The 20,638-nt window shown below is 34.1% G+C and overlaps 1 protein-coding gene across 1 annotated transcript; it reads right to left on the bottom strand.

Annotated features, from left to right (window-relative positions):
- Positions 1–15,189: 15,189 nt before the first annotated feature.
- LOC142605758 (secreted RxLR effector protein 161-like) lies at positions 15,190–15,961 on the bottom strand. The gene is made up of 2 exons (XM_075777201.1): positions 15,838–15,961; positions 15,190–15,692 (listed from the first exon to the last, which is right to left on the bottom strand). Exons 1-2 carry the CDS (start codon positions 15,959–15,961, stop codon positions 15,190–15,192), a joined length of 627 nt encoding a protein of 208 aa, XP_075633316.1.
- Positions 15,962–20,638: the final 4,677 nt, after the last annotated feature.

Genomic DNA, 20,638 nt, shown 5'->3' with positions numbered 1-20,638 from the left:
AAAAAAAAAAAAAAAAGAGATTTTGTCAAGAAAAATCAAATCTGTTTTTTGTAAAGAAAAAAAAAAAAAAGAGAGAGAGAATTGATTTGTAAAAATCAGATCTCTTTTTGTAAAAGAAAAAAAAGAAGAAGAGATTTTATCAAGAATACTTAGATTTTTTGTTTGTAAAGTTAAAAAAAAATGAGATTTGATTTGTAAAAATGAGATTTGTTTTTGTAGAAGGAAAAAAAAGATTTTATCAAGAAAAATCAAATCTATTGTTTGTAAAGTTAAAAAAAAAAAAATGCAATGAATGAATTAATGCATTAATGCAACTCTAAATTTTGGGTATATGAATGATCACTCTAGTCATCTTCCGAGATTAAATTATGGATGCGAAATCGAGTGTCTACAACTACTAAACCCTAGGCTAAACAAACATATTAAAACATAAACAAAGCAAGAAAAACAAAGGAAATAGGAAGATTCAAACAAGAAAGTAACAAGAAAGTTTAGAACTTATACCTAAAAAACAAAAGCTCTTTGGTTTGATTTTGACTGTTCCCCTCAGTCAAATCTATTCATATCCAAACAAAATTGATTAGTAAACTTTAAAACTCAAAGATCAAAACTAGAAAAGGTCCAATCAAAAGAAAATTGACTTGAGGATGTTTTGTGGAAAGCTCCCTCTTTGATTCACTATTTTTGGTTCATCTTAGGCTTTTCTCTTAGGATTTTTATTGTCTTTGAAATATACCATGTTAGGCTTTATATAGTTGAATTATGGAGGTATTGAACGGCTCCCAGATGATGTAGGATTCATTCCAAACCACAGTCTTTAATGCAAAAAACTTTCCTTTCATAGTTTATGAAACCCTTGCTACGAATGCAGGCCTGTGTGTGTGTACACATACATCAAACCTATGTACGCATACGTGTTTATGCATATGCAACCCTAGGGTTTCTGTTGTCTTTATTTTCCAAAAATAGCTTTATTTTATTCATAAAAGAGTTATATTTTCTTTAAAACCTTCCTCAAGTCAATTTATAATCCGATCGGGTCCTAATCCAAACTTGGGCTTTAGAATTTTACCATCATTAGGGAACGGGGGATTGAGTTGTAAGGGGCATAAAATGCGATGTCTATAGATGCCCCTTTTTTGATTCATGAGCTCTTCTAACGGAATCAAAAGAATAAGAGACAAAACATTTTGTTACGACGTATGGCTTGGGCCCAACCCATACACACGACACACAACAAGCATACATTGGGGGAGGTGCAACTCCGCAGAGTTGCGTTAGATTCGTATGTCTGAATTCCTACTTTTGTTGCTCGAGAAATGAACAACGGCAGGTCCACTATCCTAGAACCTTTTTTTGCCAATTGCAAGCAAAAGATGAGTGACTCACTATCCTAGAATCACTTAAAATGACTCGGGCCCTCGTTCCCCAAATATGCTGAATTCTAAGATCCAAGGTTGGATTAGGGCCTAATCAGAAGTTAAATTGACTTAAGAAGTGTTAAAATGAAAAATATAACTTTTAATAAGCAAATAAATCTATTTTTGAAAAATAAAAGCAAAGGAAACCGTCGCTATGCGCACGCAAGAATCAACCTGCGCACACAGCTTTCTGCATGTGTATACAGGCTCGATCTAGAAACTATACGAGACAAGTTTTCTGCATTTATGTTGAGGTTTTGAACAAATCCCACATCATCTGAATGTTGTTCCAAACCCCTTTTTCACACTATAAAGAGCCTTACATGGTATACTTTCAAAACACAGAAATCCCACAAGAAAACACTAAGATTCACTAGAAATTGTGAATCAAAGAGGGAGTTTTTCCCAAAACATCCTCAAGTCAATTTTCTTTTGATTAAGGCATTTTCTGGCCTTGATCTTTGAGTTTAATATTACTAATCACTTTCTTATTGGTTTGTTAATAGATTTGATTGAGGGGAACAGTAAAAAATCAAGCATGAAAAGCTTTTTGCTTGAGGTATTAGTCTAAACTTTTCTTTGTCCTTTTCTTTTCTTTTTATGCTTTAAATCTTTTTGTTTGCATTGTTTGTTTGTTATAATATGTTTTAATATGTCTATCTAGATTAGGTTTATGTAGTTGTATGTTTTAAAAGCATCTTAGAATGTTAGATTTCTCATTTTGAAGTTTTACTACATCTGTTGTGTTTTTAGGGTTTTCTGGGCAAGACTTGCGTACGCATAATCTTGCTTGCGCACGCAGGCTTGTTCATGTGTGTGCAAGTCGCTGCCCAGAAACCCTAATTTAGGTTTCTGCTTTGTTTTATTTGCTTATTTCACATGTAATGCTTCTGCTTTAAGTCCTTTTTTTTGTAGTTTTTAAGCCTCGATTTCACATGTTTGTTTGCTTGTTTGCCTCCACATGTTAGAATTAGGATTTTCTTTGTATTATCTTATTTTGTTGTCATGATCATCCATTCATATGTACATGCATAATGCCATAGGTGTTGAGTAGTTGCAAGGTAAATAAAGGGTAAGTCATGCATTTGTAATGAACTTGCATTTGTGATATGATCTTGCTTAGGTTTGATGATAATTGTGATCTTGATGCCTTGAATGATGACATGATGTGCTTGTTGCCTATATCATTGCTTTGATTTAATGTTACATGCTTCTGCCTTGCAAAAACTAGGTATGTATATGGTTCCTAGACCATTGCAAAAACTAGGTGGCGACTCTTTCAACCCTTGTGTCCACATGGTGCCTTAAAAGAAGTCCCTTATTAAACCCATGTCCCAATTAAAAGCTTCTTTTACCTAGATGTTCTTAGAAAGTCTTTAAGTCTATTTAAATGAAAGCCTAATTACAAAATCACTCACTTTCCTCTCATAAACCTTACCCCATGTTTCATAGGGCTTAGTCTATTTATAATAAAGCTTTCATTTTACTCTCGTGGTTTTCCATTAGAATGTGCTTAGAGATTTTCAACCATTTGTCTCAAATATGGGCCAACAATGTATTCATCACCTTTAGGCTCTTCTTTTCTCATATTCATTGTTAATTTTTTTTTTGAAGTAGCCTTCTAGCAAGAATATATTGTGGCATTCCTCTCAAGATTCATGAATCTCCCATCACTTTGGGCCTTGGCATGCAACAAAGAGGCCCAAAATTAGGGAGATTTATATTGACTTTGTAGGATGTTGGATGCTAGGCCCGTAGCATATTTGTTACCTTTGGCCAAAGGTTCTCCTTTTCAAGAATCTTTGGATTTTGGGCTTATGATAGCAACTAGGTTATGGTCCTATGAACCTTCTAAGTCATTATATACCTTTGGACTTTGGGATAAGTCTCTTATATGTGAGAACTTCTTTTCTTTTTCATCCCAATAGCTTAGGGCATGCCATAACTTTTGGGTCATCCTTTCAAATTTTACATCTTTTATTTGTCCTTTAGAATTAGGTGAACACAAAGTATATGGTTGAACAAACAAGAGATATAAAGGGTACCTTCTTTTGATAGGATCTAGGATCTCTCTAAGTGTGGGTAATGTAGACACCACATTTTGTACCCCTTACGACTCGGGCCCCTGTTCCTCAATGATGTTGGAATTCTAAATCCCAAGGTTGGTTTAGGGCTCAATCAGATTGAATTTGACTTGAGGAAAATGTTTTAGGGAAAATATGTTAGGATTAGTGCCCTTAAATCCTATTGTATGATGCAATGTATGTTATTATTTATGACATTATGTATGACTTAATGTTGTGTTTAATAAATTTGTTTTATTATTATCTAAAAATAATGGTAACATGAATATTGAGACATTATCATATAGTCTATGAGATGCATTGTATGTGATTTATATGATTTAGTCATAAAATATGTAAATCACGAGTTCCTTGTAAACTCAAAATATAGTTCGTAGTCGGTGATGAAAATTGGGCATTTCATCTACGAACACTATAACATATCAACTAAGATGATTTGTCTTGATCATGGAAAATGTAGATTTCTAGTTGGTATGTTGATATGTTTTAAGAGTTAAAACATATTGAACTGGACTGTGTGAGATTTATTATTCTTCCAACGATTGTCATATGAATAATAAACTCACGACTTATATTTGCATGAACTCTTAATCTTGAGAGAATAATAGACTTGATCATGAAGTGTAGGTTGCTTTGATATATCAGGATTGAGATCTAGAGTAACGGTCAAAACCTCAGTATGTTGGGCAACCACATTTAGTGTTGATAGAACATATATTCTCAAGATAGAATTCATAGTCTCTTAATGGAGATACAAAATATTCCCTTGAGATAAGTTTAATGGGATTGTTATTCATAGAGTTAGGCCTAACCACTTTAGTAAGGAGTTACTAAAGTATATATATATTTATGAAATTGGATTTCATAAATATATATAATGAATAACTTTAAATGATTAAACCGGGTACTCAAGGAACTCAGATGTAGTAATCTACAAAGTGACAGTCTTCTTTCATGACTTTGTATTACTACGAATATTTTATGAAGGGGTTGCATGTACAATAAAGTCTTGGGATATAATTTATAGATAAGGCCTAGAGTGCAACTATAATTATATAGTGGTATTAAATATAGTTAATGGTAACTTTGGACTTGTCAAGAGTTGACAGAAAAGTCCAAGGCCCATTGGAGCTAGCGCCTTATTGGTTCATTTTGGTCCCACTCTAAGCCACACATTTAAGCCCAATTGGAAAGGACCAAAAGACCAGCCCAATTAGATAATCGGTTAGACACAAAAGGAGAAACATACAGATTTTTCTGTAGAGAATTTTGCAAGAATACCATTGCGAAGTGGTGCATGTTAGTGTTAGACACTTTGACATTTCTACCTTTGGAACTGATTAAGAGACTACACATCTTGGGCATTAGTGGAATTGGAGTGAAGATTGAAAGTGTTCCTAAGCGATTTTGATCTTCGATTTTGAAATTCACCGCTCCAAGGTATACTCTCTTGTTCTTAAATTCTGAAACTTATATAGTACATGTTAACTTTTATAAATGGAGTAGATCTGTTATTTCTCCGCTACGCACTTGCATATTTCCATCAAAATAAAACTTTTTTATGAATAAAATAAGCTATTTTTGAAAAAAAAAAAAAAAACCACAGAAACCCTAGGGCATGCTACGCATACACGCGTATGCGCACACGTGCTCAAGCTTTGTGTACGCATGCTTCATGCATGTGTACGTATACATGGGCATACGTACGCATGTTAGGGTTCTAGAAACTATGAAAGACAAGCTTTCTATATTAAATTTTGGGTTTTGGAACAAATCCCACATCATCTAAGAGCCGTTCCAAATGCTCATTTTCGAAATAAAGAGCCATACATGGTACATTTCCAAAATACACAAAAAAATTCTAAAGGAAAACATAAAATTCACTAGATATAGTGAATAAAAAGGGAATTTTTCACAAAACATCCTTAAGTAAATATTTTTTTGATTTAGGCCTTTTCTAGCCTTGATCTTGGAGTTTTAAGATTACTAATCACTTCCTTATTTGATTGTGAATAAATTCGACTGTGGGGAATGGTCAAAATCAAGCTAAGGAGTTTTGTTGCTTTGAGGTATAAGTTCTAGCCTTTATACTTTTTATTTTTTAGTTTTGATATGCTTTTTCCTTGTTCTATCTATTATATATATGTTTAACATGCTTGCTTAGTTTAGGTTTTCTTTGATTTATCATTTTATGCATGTTAGGTTAATAGTTTAAGTATTTTGTTTCATTTCGTTCTTGTTTTCTGGGTTAGGGTTAGGGTGTGTATGCGTACACATGTTTTCTGCATGTACACGTATACTCGAAGTATGTGTACGCATACAATTGGGCTACGCACGTAGGCCTTATGTATGCGTATGCATACTCATGCCCAAAAACCCTAATCTGACCTTTTTGCTTTCGTTTCTTTATTTTGTTTACATCATGTGCTTTTGTTTTGCCCTGTTTTCATGCCTATAAGTCTCTGACTTTCATGTTTGTTTGTTGTTTGTCCTTCACATGTTAGATTGTGGTTTCTTTTCTTCTTTTTCTTTAAAATGCAATGAACATGCATATGATATGACCATGCATTGATGCATAGGTGTTAAGGTGCAGTGAAATAAGTAATGTGTTCATACAAACATGCATTTGTTTGAGATATGATTTTGATCTTTCCTCGATGAACATGAATAATGTTTGTGAATGTTTTGCTAAGGATGCGATAACTTGTTTGTTTGATCTTAACATGCTTATGTTTCTGTTTCGGACGTGACATGTTTGTTTGGTTGCTGCCTTAAATATGATGATAAGAGCTGCATGATAGATGTATACTAGGGTTTGGGGATGAAATGCCATTTTGTTTGCTTAGATGTATGATAGTGTGTGTGTAAGTCTAGAATAACGATGTTGAATTTGCCTTTAACAAGATTAAGACGTAAGACACAATGAGTGGAAGCCGACCCACGGGTCGAGTGGGGTTGGGTGCCTAACACCTTCCCATTCCCATACCCAAACTCCGAACACATGCTTTGGTAGTAAGATCTGTCCTTCCATGAAGGGCACTATATATATGGTTCCTAGACCTAATCTAGGTGGCAAATCCATTTTTCTCTGCCATGGTCCACTCGGCTGAGGCATACTCCTCCCATTGCACCCACAGTGGCGACTTTGTTGGGGATAGAGAGTTTGATTCCAATGTGTCTTATTTCTTAATCTTGATAAAGGCTTGTTCAATATTTTTTTGCACACACTTCACTTGGTTCTTTTGTCTCTTTTACCCCGGTTAGTGATGAGTGGGAAGATGAGTACGCTCCATTTGGGCCAAGGTTTTTTAGAGTTCATCCTACCAACTCACACTCTATGTCATTGCCTAAATGGGCTTTGAGTACATTAACGGTTTTCCACCAATCCACTATGGTCTATTTAGGCCTAAGGTTGGAATTATGGCTCACCTACCAATCTATCCTTTTAGCTCTAGGGAGCCTACTAACACTTGGAGAGATCCTAGATCGTAGATCCTAGATCCTATCAAACAGAGGGTAGCCTTTTATCTTGTTCAACCATGTATCTTGTGTTCACCTAATTTTAAAGGACAAATAAAAGATGTAAAAATTTGAGGATGACCCAAAAGTTATGGCATACCCTAAGGTGTTGGGATAAAAGAAAAGAAGTTCTCACATATAAGAGGCTTATCTCAAAGTCCAAAGGTATATCTTAACTTGAAAGGTTCATAAGACCATGACCTAGTTACTATTATAAGCCCAAATCAAGAGGCCTCTTGAAAAGGAGAACCGTGGGCCTAAGGTAACAAAGACGTTACGGACTTAGCATCCAACATCCTACAAAGCCAACATGAAATTCCCTAAACTTGGGCCTCTTTATTGCATGCCTAGGCCCAAAATGATGAGAGCTACATAGACTTTGAAAGCAGTGCTACAATATATTCTAGCTAGAGTGTTACTTCAAAAAAAAAATGATGATAATAAATGTAAAAAAGAAGAGCCCAAAGGTGATGTATACATTGTAAGCCCATATTTGAGACAAAGGGTTGAAAATCTTTATGCATGCTCTAATGAAAGCCCATGAGAGTAAGATGATAGCTTTGTTGTAAATGGAATAAAGCCCAATGAAACAAAGAGCAAGGTTCATAAGAGGAAAGTGAGTGATTTTGTAAATGGGCCTTCATTACAATGGACTTAAATATTTTTTAGAACATCTAAGTTAATGAAAAGAACCTTTTAATTGGAACATGAGCTTAATAAAATGGGACTTCTTTTTAGGCATCATTGCACCATCAAGATCAAGAAATCACGTCCCTACTCCAATTTGGGTCTGAGAAAAGAACGGAAGGCGTTTGGTCAAAATTGAGGAAACATATCAAGAAGAGGTATTTTAGGAGGAAGTATCTCAACTTCATAGGGAACTAGTATTGATTCTACTTACGAGGGAGTTTCCTCAACTCCATGGGGAAGTTTTTTTCTTTACAACCCTTAAGAGAGTTGCCTTTGTGCCTTGGACCCTCAGGGGAGTCCTCCATAATACTTGGGAAAAATTGTATATTTGTAGTTTACTGGAGATTTGGTTGATGGTCTTAACTCACGAGGGAGTTGCCTTTGTAATTTCCAATCTGCTGAGGAATGTTCCTGATCTCGTCAATTTCATTGGGGATGTTTTGAGAGTTCTTGAGTCTTCTACCCAATTAAGGGTATTTCTGTCATTTTTAGATGAATTTTGGATTTTTCTTTTGCATTTCCTACCTTATGGGAATTCACTGGGGATATTTTGAAAATTTGATTTCTTTTTTATTGCTAAACTACACATAGTTTAGTAGGGGCCTAAACTATGCGTAGTTTAGTCACCAAACCTTCTTGCCTCTTCATTTTTCTCCAACGGTTACCAACCATTTCTTTTTCTTCTTCTGATCTCTCTTCATCTTCCTCACCCTTTCATTTCCCCACCCTTTCATTTCCTCTCTAAATCTTCAACTCCCTCTTTCTCTTTACAAAAAATTTCTACCTTTCTCTCATTCTTCACCCTTCCATAAACTGAACATTTTTTCCTTTCTCAAACTCCCTTAAACCCTTTCATCTCTTCCAATGACACCCAAGTCTAAAACCAAGAAAACTTCCTATGTGATTTTTGGCGATGTGTTCAACCTCACCCGCTGGAATAGGGCTTTAAGGTTGAATAAGTCTCCTTTACTGATCTACAGACCACAAGGCCATCTCTCAAAGAGTGCACGGGCTAGATTGGCATGAGTGCTAACAAACACTTTGTCATCCTTATGATTATAGAATAAATAACCCATGGTTTCCTTTGAATACCCTAAAAGCATGCATACTTCCGTTTTAGTTTCCAACTTATCAGACTTCCTTTTCAACACATGTGCTGGACATCCCCAAATGTAGAGATATTTTATACTAAGCTTGCGCCCACTCCACAATTCCTTAGGTGTGTTGGGAACAGATTTTGATGGAACTAAATTCAAAATATGCATAGCAGTTTTTAGTACATATCCCCAAAAGGAAATTGGTAAAGTTGAATAACTCATCATGGACCTAACCATTTCCAAAAGAGTGCTTTTCCTTCTCTCCGCTACACCATTTTGTTGAGGAGTTCCAGATGCAGTTAATTGGGATACAATCCCATTCTGAATTAGGTAATCCTTGAAATCCCCAAGAAGGTATTTACCACCTCGATCAGATCAAATGGCTTTTATGTGTTTGCCTAATTGATTCTCAACTTCAGCCTTAAACTCTTTGAACTTTTCAAAGGCTTTAGACTTCCGTCTCATTAGGTACACATAACTATATCTTGAGTAATCATCCGTGAAAGTGATGAAGTACTCATAACCTCCTTTTGCTTAGGTTGATATAGGATCACATACATCCGTATGAACTAATTTAAGCAACTCTTGGGCTCTTCGACATTTTGCATTAAAAGGTCGTTTGGTCATTTTACCTTCCAAATAAGATTCACAAACTGGAAATTCATCAAAGTCCATGGGCTGTAAAAGTCCATCTTTGGTTAGTCTTTGAATCCTATTGGAATTAATATGACCCAAACGCAAGTGCCAAAGATATGCATCATTAGAAGGAAACTTTTTCTTTAATGATTTTACACGAGAGTTACTATCTAATTCAGAACTGTATAATTCATGCTTATCAAGAGTTAAAATATAAAAACCATCCACAATATTGCCAGAATAGATAAATATTTTATCATTCTTTATTACAACATTGTTTTTCAGGATAATACAATAACCATGTTTACCAAGTAAGTTGCAGAAATTAAATTCCTACGAACATTAGGTACATACAGATAGTCTTCCAACATTAAAACTCTAGAATTAAAACATAAATTAAACACTCCAACAGATACAATTGGAATTCTACTCCCACCGCTAAGGTAAGAAACAATTCCCCTTCATTCAGCTTTTTGGTCTCCTGGAACCCCCGTAAAGAATTGTAGATATGATTAGTACAACCTGAATCCACACACTTGGAATCCATGGGATTCTGTACCAAACATATTTCAAGAAGGATGCTTTTCATACCCTTATTCTTGGCAGCTTTGAAAATTGGACAATTCCTCTTCCAATGACCTTTCTTGCCACAACGGAAACACTTTCCTTTAGCCTTCTTTCCCTTATTAGCAACTCCCAAAGCAATTTGTTTACCATCTTGCTTAGTGAAGTCCTTCTTCTTCTTCTTTTTACCCTTGCCTTTCGACTTAGGTTGAGAAGTAGAAGCTTCACCAATATTGGCTTCAACACTAGAAGTACCAAGGATGCATTTTCCCGCTACTAATTCATTCATCAATTCAGACAAAGAATAAACATTTTTGTTCATATTATAATTAAGTTTGAATTCCTTGAATGATTCCGGTAGTGACTAGAGTATCATATCCGCTTGGGATTCTCTATCAATGTCGGCACTTAAACTTTCAATGTGTTCAGATTAGCAATCATCCTAAGACAATGCTCCCTCACTTAACTACCTTCAGCCATTTTGGTATTATAAATTTGCCTCATGGTTTCTTGCCTTGCTGAACGGCCTTGTTCACCAAACATCTTCTTCAGACTTTGCATAATGTCCGAAGCTAGTTCTACATCCTGCATTTGATGCTATAGAACATTTGAGATAGATGCTAGGATATAGCACCTGGTCATCTCATTAGATTTCTGCCAACGATCATATCGTTGTTTTTCCTCAAGAGGAGCATCTAATGAAGGAAGTTAGGACATGGTTGAGTAAGCACAAATTTATGATCTTCAGTAGTTAAATTAATGTCCAAATTTCTTTTCCAGTCAACATAGTTGGATCCAATTAGTTTGTTTTGATTAAGAATAGAAACAAGTGGACTAAATGATGCCATGTTCAAATTTGAAAACAATAAACATGAATATGATAAGTAAACTGGATATTATCAATTTAGCATATAAACATATAATATGGAACTAGAATAAAACCATAATATAACATATGCAACGACAACCCAATCCCATGTTTATAATTCCTTGGTAGCAAGTTTATTATAAACACTTTGATTGATTGAGAACTATTCTCATTATTAGTGCTATCATGATAACTCTTATCAAATACTAATAATATGTCGTATTACCTTTGGCCTTTAAGTAATAATGACATAGCTCCTTTGGGAGGTTAACATTACACTTAGTCTAGTGTACACCATTATCTAGAATCATGTGTAGCCACATTTCATCTCCCTTTATAGTGATTAAACTTGTAGTACCATGAAACAAAACACCCTCCTTTGGGATCGCAAGACATATACGCTAAGACGAGGTACTTGTCTACACTACTTTAAACGGGTAAGTTCAATCTCGTAGTACTATGAAATAAACACCCTCCTTTGGGATCGCGAGGCATATACACCAAGATGAGGTGCTTATCCCACACTACAATGAATCGATAATGAAGGCCGTGAGATCCAACCCTTGTATCTCTCTCCCACTAGATGTTTTAAAACAAAGGTTTTTAAATATAAAACATACATAAACAAATTACACATAGCCTTGATTGATTGAGCATCGCGAATTTTGAATTTTCCAGAATTTTTCTAAGACAGTTTTTTAACGTTTTCATGAACAAAACAACCATCATATGAACACAATGGACATAAATTGATATAAAAACTGAATTTCATTGATGCTATAGCCTTAAAGTTCAGTTTAACATACTTAAACTCAAAATTAAATAACATCATAACATTAATATCAATTTTTATCAAACAATAATTTCGACAACCATGTAGAAAACTAATTTCTAACAACATGAAACTATTGTCAATAATTCCAAAACTCAAAACATGTTAAACAAATATGAAATGAAGACCGCTCTGATACCAATTGATGGAAATATGCATATACGCAGCGGAAAAACAACGGATCTACTTCATTCATAAATGTTAACATGCACTATGTAAGTTTCAGAATTTGAGAACAAGAGAGTGTACCTTGGAGCGGTGAATTTCAAAACCGAAGATTAGAAGCATTTGGGATCACTTTCAATCTTCACTCCAATTCCACTAACACCCAAGATGTGTGGTCTCTCAATTAGTTTACAAAGGGAAAATGTCAAAGTGTCTAACACTTACATACACACCATTTCACAATAGTGTTCTTACAATTCACTTACAGAAAGTTCTGTATGTTTCTCCCTTTGTATCTAACTGATTTTCTAATTGGGCTGGCCTTTTGGGCCTTTCCAATTGGGCTTAATTTTGTGGCTTTGAGTGGGACCAAAAGGGACCAATAAGACACTAGCTCCAATAGGCCTTGGACTTTTCTGTCAACTCTTGACAAGTCCAAAGTTACCATTAACTATATTTAATACCATTATATAAATATAGTTGCACTTTAGGCCTTATTTATAAATTATATCCCAAGACTTTATTATACATGCAACCCCTTTATAAAATATTCGTAGTAATACAAAGTCATAAATGTAGACTGTCACTTTGTAAATTACTACATCTTAATTCCTTGAGTACCCGGTTTAATCCTTTAAGTTATTCATCATATATTTATGAAATCCAATTCTATAAATATATATACTTTAGTAACTTCTTACTAAAGTGGTTAGGCCTAACTCTCTGAAAAACTAAACCTATTAAACTTATCTCAATGGAATATTTTATATCTCCGTTAAGAGACTATGAATTCCATTTTGAAAATAAATGTTCCATCAACATTAAATGTGGCTGCCCAACATATTGAGATTTTGACCATTACTTTAAATCTCACTCCTGATATATCAAAGCAACCTACACCTCATGATTGGGTCCATTATCCTCTCAGGATTAAGAGTTCATGCAAATAGAAGTCGTGAGATTTATTATTCAATTGACAGTCATTAGGAGAATAATAAATCTCACAGCGGTCCAGTTCAATATGTCTTAACTCTTAAAACATATCAACATATCAACATACCAACTAGAAATCTCCATTTCCATGATCAAGACAAATCATCTTAGTTGATATGTTATAGTCTTTGCATATGAAATGCTCAATTTCATCACCGACTGTGAACTAAAATTCTGAGTTTACAAAGAACTTGTGATTTATATATTCTGTGACTAAATCACATACTATGCATCTCATGGACTATATGATAATGTTCCAATATTCATGTTGCCATTATTTTTAGATAATAATAAAACAACTTTATTAAACACAACATTAAGTCATACATAATGTCATTCATAATAACATACATAGCATTATATGATAGGATTTAAGGGCACTAATCCTAACAGATGTTACATGCAAAAATAAATTACATCATGGGCAAAGACCCAATCCAAACTACAGCACTCATAAGATATAATCATTCACACAAACCTAGAATACATGAAGCATTGTTATAATGATAGAGAAAGCAATGCATAAGCGTGTGATAAAAAATCAACAAAGCCCAACCTAATATTTTTCACAAAAACCCAAAAAATTCCCAAAAACTTGAAAACCTAGGTCTTAATGCATGAAATGCATGAACAAAGAAAGAAAGAGAGGATTTAGAGCACATATCAAAAGATTAAAGCTTGGAATGGGTTGAAATCTTGATGGGAAGAAGGATTTTAGAGAAAAGAAAGAGTTTGGATCGAGAGAGAAGAGAAAAGGATCGAGATATTTGATTGAAAGAGCAAATAGGTTGAACCTCGTATATATATAGAAATAGGCACCTCAATAGATTGAAAAGGTATTGAGGATGTGTCGGGCTTTTATCCAGCAGACAAAGACTTCGGGAAATAGGCTCGATGGATCGAGCTTTCTATCGAGAGGTATCGAGAAAAACCTAGAAATTCTATGTAGATCAAGGAGGTATCGAGCTGCTATCAAGCTTCTATCAAGCATCTAGAAACAATGTTTTTCAAGGAAGGAAAAAAAACATGATATGAATGCAACCAAGATAGATACCAAACCAAGCAACAAAAAATCATGTTAAGCACTTAAACACATCAACAACTCTAGATGCAAAGCATTCCTAGATCAAAACACACACTATACAAGTCTAACCAATTTTTATTTTAAAAAACAATTTAAGAAAGTTTTATAAGCTTATACTATCACATGTGTTCCTTGTGATGGTTAAATCACATTGTACTTGTACAATAATATCAAGAGTAGCAAAGAGTATGCGTGTTGTGTGTGAAACTTTTGCAAGAAGCATAAGTGTCTCATTATATGAAGTATAATGATATAAAAGAATCAAATACATTCACACACAATCATAACTGTTTGATGGGGACCATCACCTTTGAGGTATATCATATAACTCTCACATCTCCTAGAAACACGCTTGCAATCATATTTAAAAGCATTTTGATTCTTTTTTCTTTTTATGTTCTCTGCATATTTTTCTCTAAAGCCTAAATTGGCATAACATGCATGGTTATATAAGAAAGAAAAAATTACCCAATTATGTAAGCCAAACATCTTGTTTTTGTTGTACAAGTGCTACACCTTACCGAGCATGGGTTTAATGAATTGCGCACAGATGTTTTATGATTAACGAGTTTTAGTGGTAAAATGATTATTTATGCATTTCTCTTAGGATTTTTTAGTCATTCTCATCAAAAAAGTGATAAAGATATGAATGATAAAAGATTAATCAAATCATACAAATCACATAATTGAGCCACAGTGCTCACATTGCTTAGTTGTGCATAAAGATGTTCATCTAAGCTGCAAGAGATACAAAGTTAAGAAACCTTGTTTCAATGGTCATCCAAGGTACACAAGTACCAGTATACACAAACACACACTGTTTTTGTATTTTTAGATTTTCCCCTTTTTTTATAGGAAACAAAAAGACGAACAACCCAACAAACAAACACAAAAAACTAGAAGCAAATGCCAATGCATGAGAGAGGGAGAAAGGAATCATGCCAAGGAAATAACAACAATGTTTTAGCGTAAGAACTTAAACCGACGACCATCCAGAGGTTTTGTGAAGAGATCAGCCTTTTGATTTTCAGCGTTGATGAACTTAAGGGTGAGAGTACCATCTTCAACTAACTCACGAATGAAGTGATGTCAAATCTCAATGTCTTTAGTTTAAGAATGTTAAACATGATTTTTTGAGATATTAATGGTGCTAGTATTGTAAGAATATATAGTGAGATGTTTTTGACAAATACCATAGTCAAGAAGGAGTTTCTGCATCCAAAGAAGTTTAGTGCATTAACTACTAGCTGCAATGTATTCAGCCTCAACAGTGGAGAGAGATATGGAGTTCTGCTTTTTACTCATCCAAGAAACAATATTATTTCCCAAGTAAAAGCACCCACTAGAAGTACTCTTATGATCATCAACATTACTAGCCCGGTAAGCATCAAAGTACCAAGCTAGAACCTCGTTAGTGTCCTTATCATACCAGACAACATAGTTACTGGTAGATTTAACATATTTTATGATACGCTTGACAATAGTAACATGAGACTCTTTTGCGTTTGCTTGATAGCAAGCACATACCCCCACACTATAGCTAATGTCAAATCTACTAGTAGTCAGGTAAAGCAAACTACCTATCATGCTCCTATAAAGAGTGGGATCCACACTTTTTTCTAACAGGTCAACAATGAGTTTAACATTCGGGCTCATGGGAGTTCTAACCAAGCAAGCAGACTTTAATCCAAATTTCTTGACAAGATTATTAGCATATTTAGATTGAGAGATGAAGATACCTGAATCATTTTACCAATTTTGAAGGTCAAGGAAGTAATTCACCTCTTCGATCATGCTCATCTCAAATTCAGTCTACATCATACTCGAGAAGGAGTGTGCTAGATCATCTTTTGTAGATCCAAAGATGATGTCGTTGACATGTACTTGAGCTACAACCAGCTCTCCATCTACCTTCTTGATGAACAAGGTTCAATCTACTTGTTCCCTTGAGAATCCATTCGCCACCAAGTAATCTGTGAGGTGATAACTTCTTCTTTGAGAAAGCCATTTAGGAAAGCACTCTTGACATCCTTTTGGTATAATTTGAACTTTAGATGGTAGGCTAGGATGAGTAGTATCTGGATGGATTCAATATGAGCCACTAGTGCAAACGTCTCTTCAAAATCGACCTGTAGACATTCGATTTTGCACCCATAATTTAATCTTGGGAGATGACTAAAGTGACCATTCATATACCCAAAATTTAGAGTTTCATTACATGCATTAATTCATTCATTGCATATCATAAAATGATCTTGAGATTCTAATGATTGTGACGGTATGTCTGATTCCAAATTGGACTGTCAGATTGAAAGATATCACATGATCAAGTTTTCACTGTCTGCATGCATTTTGTTTGGATGGAACCGATCATACATGATTAATTTAAATTAATTCTAATTGGATAAATAATTAAATTTAATTAAATAATTTTGTGATTGGTTGCTAGTTAGTGTAAAAAATAGACCTGCTCACATGAAAATAAAGTGGATAATCAGATAACAAAGAAGTTGTGGATAATCAAGTCTTTTTGAAATATTTATCTACAAGATAATTATCACTTTAAAGACCTGAATATCAAGAAAAAAGGGATTAATGTTTAGAATACGGATTAAAAATGCGTCTAGGTGCAATGCCTGGCTAAAAAATCCTTAAAAAAGGAGTCCAAATCGATTCGAAACTCAAAAGCGGGCTTGGCACCCAAGAGGGCATGTCGGCACTCTTGGAGTGCCGATTGGCATATGGCAAGTGCTGATTGGCCCAAACACTCGGCCTGGCCCAAGTGCTTCTTGATTGAGATAAAACCTATCTTTTTTGACTTTTTAGAGATAAGGATGCGTTCCAATTCGTATTTGATCTCATTCAACTTATTTTTTAAGCATCCCAACCTCTATAAATAGAGGGAAAAAAAATCAGAATTAAGGGCTCTTCTTTTTTTACTTCTTTGCTCTCCTTACGTTAAAGCCATTCTAGAGGCTTTTGCTTTAGGAACTTCTTTTTTGTAAGTAAATTATTTTAGACCTCAAAGAAGTGAATAAATTTCTTTGATTTCTAAAATATTCTTTCATTTGAAGAGAAGGCTCATGCAAGAGGTATTTAGTTATTTCTTCTATTTTTCTTTTCTTTTCCATTAATTAGTATGTTGTTGTTCATTGCATGAATGTGCTTAATATGTTTTATTGTGCCTTGTTCTTAATACATAATTGCCATGCTTAGATACTTTGTTGGAATTTTTTTGACTTGTTCTTTAATTGATTGTTTGTTTTAATTCTTTTTTTTTTTTCAAAATTTGCTAATGATCATCAATTTTTTTTTATAAAAACTCAAAACTGATCTGTATTTTCCTTAAATACAGATCTGATTTTTTTTTTTAATCTCAAAATTGATCTGTATTTTCATTAAATACAGATCTGATTTTTTCTAAACTCAAAACTAAGCTGTGTTGTCATTAAATACATATGTGATTTTTTTCTTATCTCAAAATAGGTTTGTATTTTCATTAAATATAGATTTGAAAATTTTTTAAAAAAAGTTTTTTTTTTCTTTTTCTTTTTTATAAAATTGCAGATTTTGAAATTTCAAAGAAGGGATTAAAATTTAGGTTAAAGTCTTTTTTTTTTTTTTAAATGTGATGTATGCATAATAAGTTTGTCTCATGAATATGAATCCTCTTTTAAAAAAAAAATATATATTTTTACTTTCAAAAATAGATCTGATTTTTACAAATCAAATCTCATTTTTTTTACCCTTTGTAACAACAATTCAAATTTTTCTTGATATTTTTTTTTTACCCTTTACAAACAATAGATCTAATTTTTCTTCCAAAAGAGGACATTACTTATAAGGCAAATTTATTTAAATTTGTTTTCATCAAGTGTCTGTCCTGTGTGTTACAACCTATTATTCATCACCATAAAAAAATGGTATAATGGTCATTAGAGGCTAGAAGACCAGATTAAGTCTAGAAGACCAGATTAAGTCTAACTGGAATGGGTGCCTAACACCTTCCCATTCCTTAACCTAACCCCTAAACTTAGGATTTTTGTATAGGTAGATTAGTGTTTTGTCTTTTAATTTTGGTAGATTGTAACTAGGACCAAAGCCTTGTAAGGTTAATTTACCAAAATTGTACTCTTTTTATTCAATCAATGAATTTTGAAGTATTTTGAACATGTAATTATATTTATTTTTTCTTATTTTTTGTATAAAAAATAAATGACGACTCCACACCACTACCCAAAAGAGAGATGCCCTTAAAAGCACCAAAATCTCTTTTTGAGGGCACCCTTTCAAAGAAGCGCGATCTCTCACCGTGGTGACTCAACTAGGGATGTTGAGGGCTAAGCTTCCTGTTAGACTTTAAGTGACCAATTATATACCTTTGTTTTTTGTATGATGTTGTTGTTTGTTTGATTGTCTATGTTTTGAGATGTTTGTATGATATTTTTTTGTTTGTATTGCCATTTTGATTGTTAAAAACTTTCCCTAATTGTCATAGTGTGTGCCATCAAAACAACAAATATGCATGCACCCATATCAACATATGGTGGTAGTAACCATGGATCATTGGTCTTCATTAGATTCGGATACCTAGTGGTGAACTCACTAACTCATAGTCTAAAGTCACTTGATCACTTCTTGTTGACTATAAAGGATAGACCATGCTGTTTGGACCAACGTAGTGTTCATTACATTACAAGTTGGGAGGTGTAACGTCCTAGTTGTGGGAAACAATGAAACAACAAACCCACTCTACAATGTAATGACTTAGAACCTACCCTTAGACCAGTCCATGTTAAAATTGCATTGCATGTTGTGTGTGATGGAAAAATGCATATACACAGCGGAAAATAAATGGATCTACTTCATTCGTAATTGTTAACATGTACTATGTAAGTTTCAGAATATAGAACAAGAGAGTGTACCTTGGAGCGGTGAAATTCAAAACCGAAGACCAGAAGCACTTGGGAACACTTTCAATCTTCACTCCAATTCCACTAACGCGTAAGATGTGTGGTCTCTCAATCAGTTTCAAAGGGAGAATGATAGAGTGTCTCACTCTCACATACACACCACTTTACAATGATGTTTCTCTTTTTCGTATATTAAAATTCTGTATGTTTCTCTCCTTATAACTGATTATCTAATTGGGCTAGCCTTTTGGGCCTTTCTAATTGGGCTTAAGTGTGTGGCTTAGAGTGGGACCAAAAGGGACCAATAAGACACTAGATCCAATGGGTCTTGAGCTTTTCTGTCAACTCTTGACAAGTCCAAAGTTACCATTAACTATATTTAATACCACTATATAAATATAGTTGCACTCTAGGCCTTATTTATAAATTATATCCCAAGACTTTATTGTACATGTAACTCTTTCATAAAATATTTGTAGTAACACAAAGTCATGAATGTAAACTACCACTTTGTAAATTACTACATCTTATCCTTGAGTACCCGGTTTAATCCTTTAAGTTATTCGTCATATATTTATGAAATCCAATTTCATAAATATATACTCTAGCAACAATTTACTAGAGCAGTTAGGCCTAACATTCTGAATAACAAACCCATTAAACTTATCTCAAGGGAATATTTTGTATCTCCGTTAAGAGACCATGAATTCCATCTTGAGAATATATGTTCCATCAACATTAAATGTAGTTGCCCAACATACTAAGGTTTTGACCGTTACTCTAGATCTCACTCCTGATATATCAAAGCAACCTACATCTCATGATCAAGTCCATTATTCTCTCAGGATTAAGAGTTCATGTAAATACAACTTATGAGTTTATTATTCATTTGATAGTCGTTAGGAGAATAATAAATCTCACACCGGTCCAATTCGATATGTTTTAACTCTTAAAACATATCAACATATCAACTAGAAATCTCAATTTTCATGATCAAGACAAATCATCTTAGTTGATATGTTATAGTCTTCGTAGATCAAATGCCTAATTTCATCACTGACTATGAACTACAATTCTGAGTTTACAAAGAACTTGTGATTTATATCTTCTGTGACTTTTCACATAAATCACATACTATGCATCTCATGGACTATATGATAATGTCCCAATATTCATGTTATTTTTATTTTTAGATAATAACAAAACAACTTTATTAAACACAATATAAAGTCATACATAATGTCATAAATAATAACATACATAGCATCATACAATAGGATTTAAGAGCACTAATCCTAGCATTGTGGGTGTTTGTTTGGTTGGTTGATTGATGTAGATGGGGACCTAGCTTTGATTGACCCAACCAAGTCTTTTCTTAAGGGAGAATTTGGTCAAGATCAGAAGGAAGACTCCAAAGAGAATACAAGGCCGACATTCAAGCTAGTAGATCTAGTTCCAAGTCCATCATGGTATTGAAGCCTGTGAGCATAAAAAGAAACTTCACTGCTGCAATATCACAATCCAATGTTTGACCTACAAGACAGCCCAAGCCACAAGAAGTCTGAAGACTCTATCATTATGGTAGAAGGGGGAGTCAATTGCCAGTAAGATGTATTCATGTCTGTTTGAGGCCTTAGGAGCTATTCTTCTGTTCACATCTATGCCCCAAATTGAGAAAGGCTAAGGAGAGGTTATGCTCTACAGTTTACTGGGTGGTACATGGTTCAAGTTTGCATGTGTTTAGCAATCGTGACAACTCTTCACGAAGTCCA

This window comes from Castanea sativa, chromosome 8, assembly GCF_040712315.1.
Source record: "Castanea sativa cultivar Marrone di Chiusa Pesio chromosome 8, ASM4071231v1".
Taxonomy (NCBI): domain Eukaryota; kingdom Viridiplantae; phylum Streptophyta; class Magnoliopsida; order Fagales; family Fagaceae; genus Castanea; species Castanea sativa.
This window is presented reverse-complemented; position numbering and strand designations above follow the sequence as displayed.

Excerpts from the sequence above, each read along its gene's own strand:
- LOC142605758 (XM_075777201.1), bottom strand. The coding sequence starts at position 15,961 with ATGGCTTTCTCAAAGAAGAAGTTATCACCTCACAGATTACTTGGTGGC. Across the intron at positions 15,693-15,837 it reads GAGAGCTGGTTGTAGCTCAA|GTATCTTCATCTCTCAATCT; the intron begins GTACATGTCAAC and ends AAAATGATTCAG.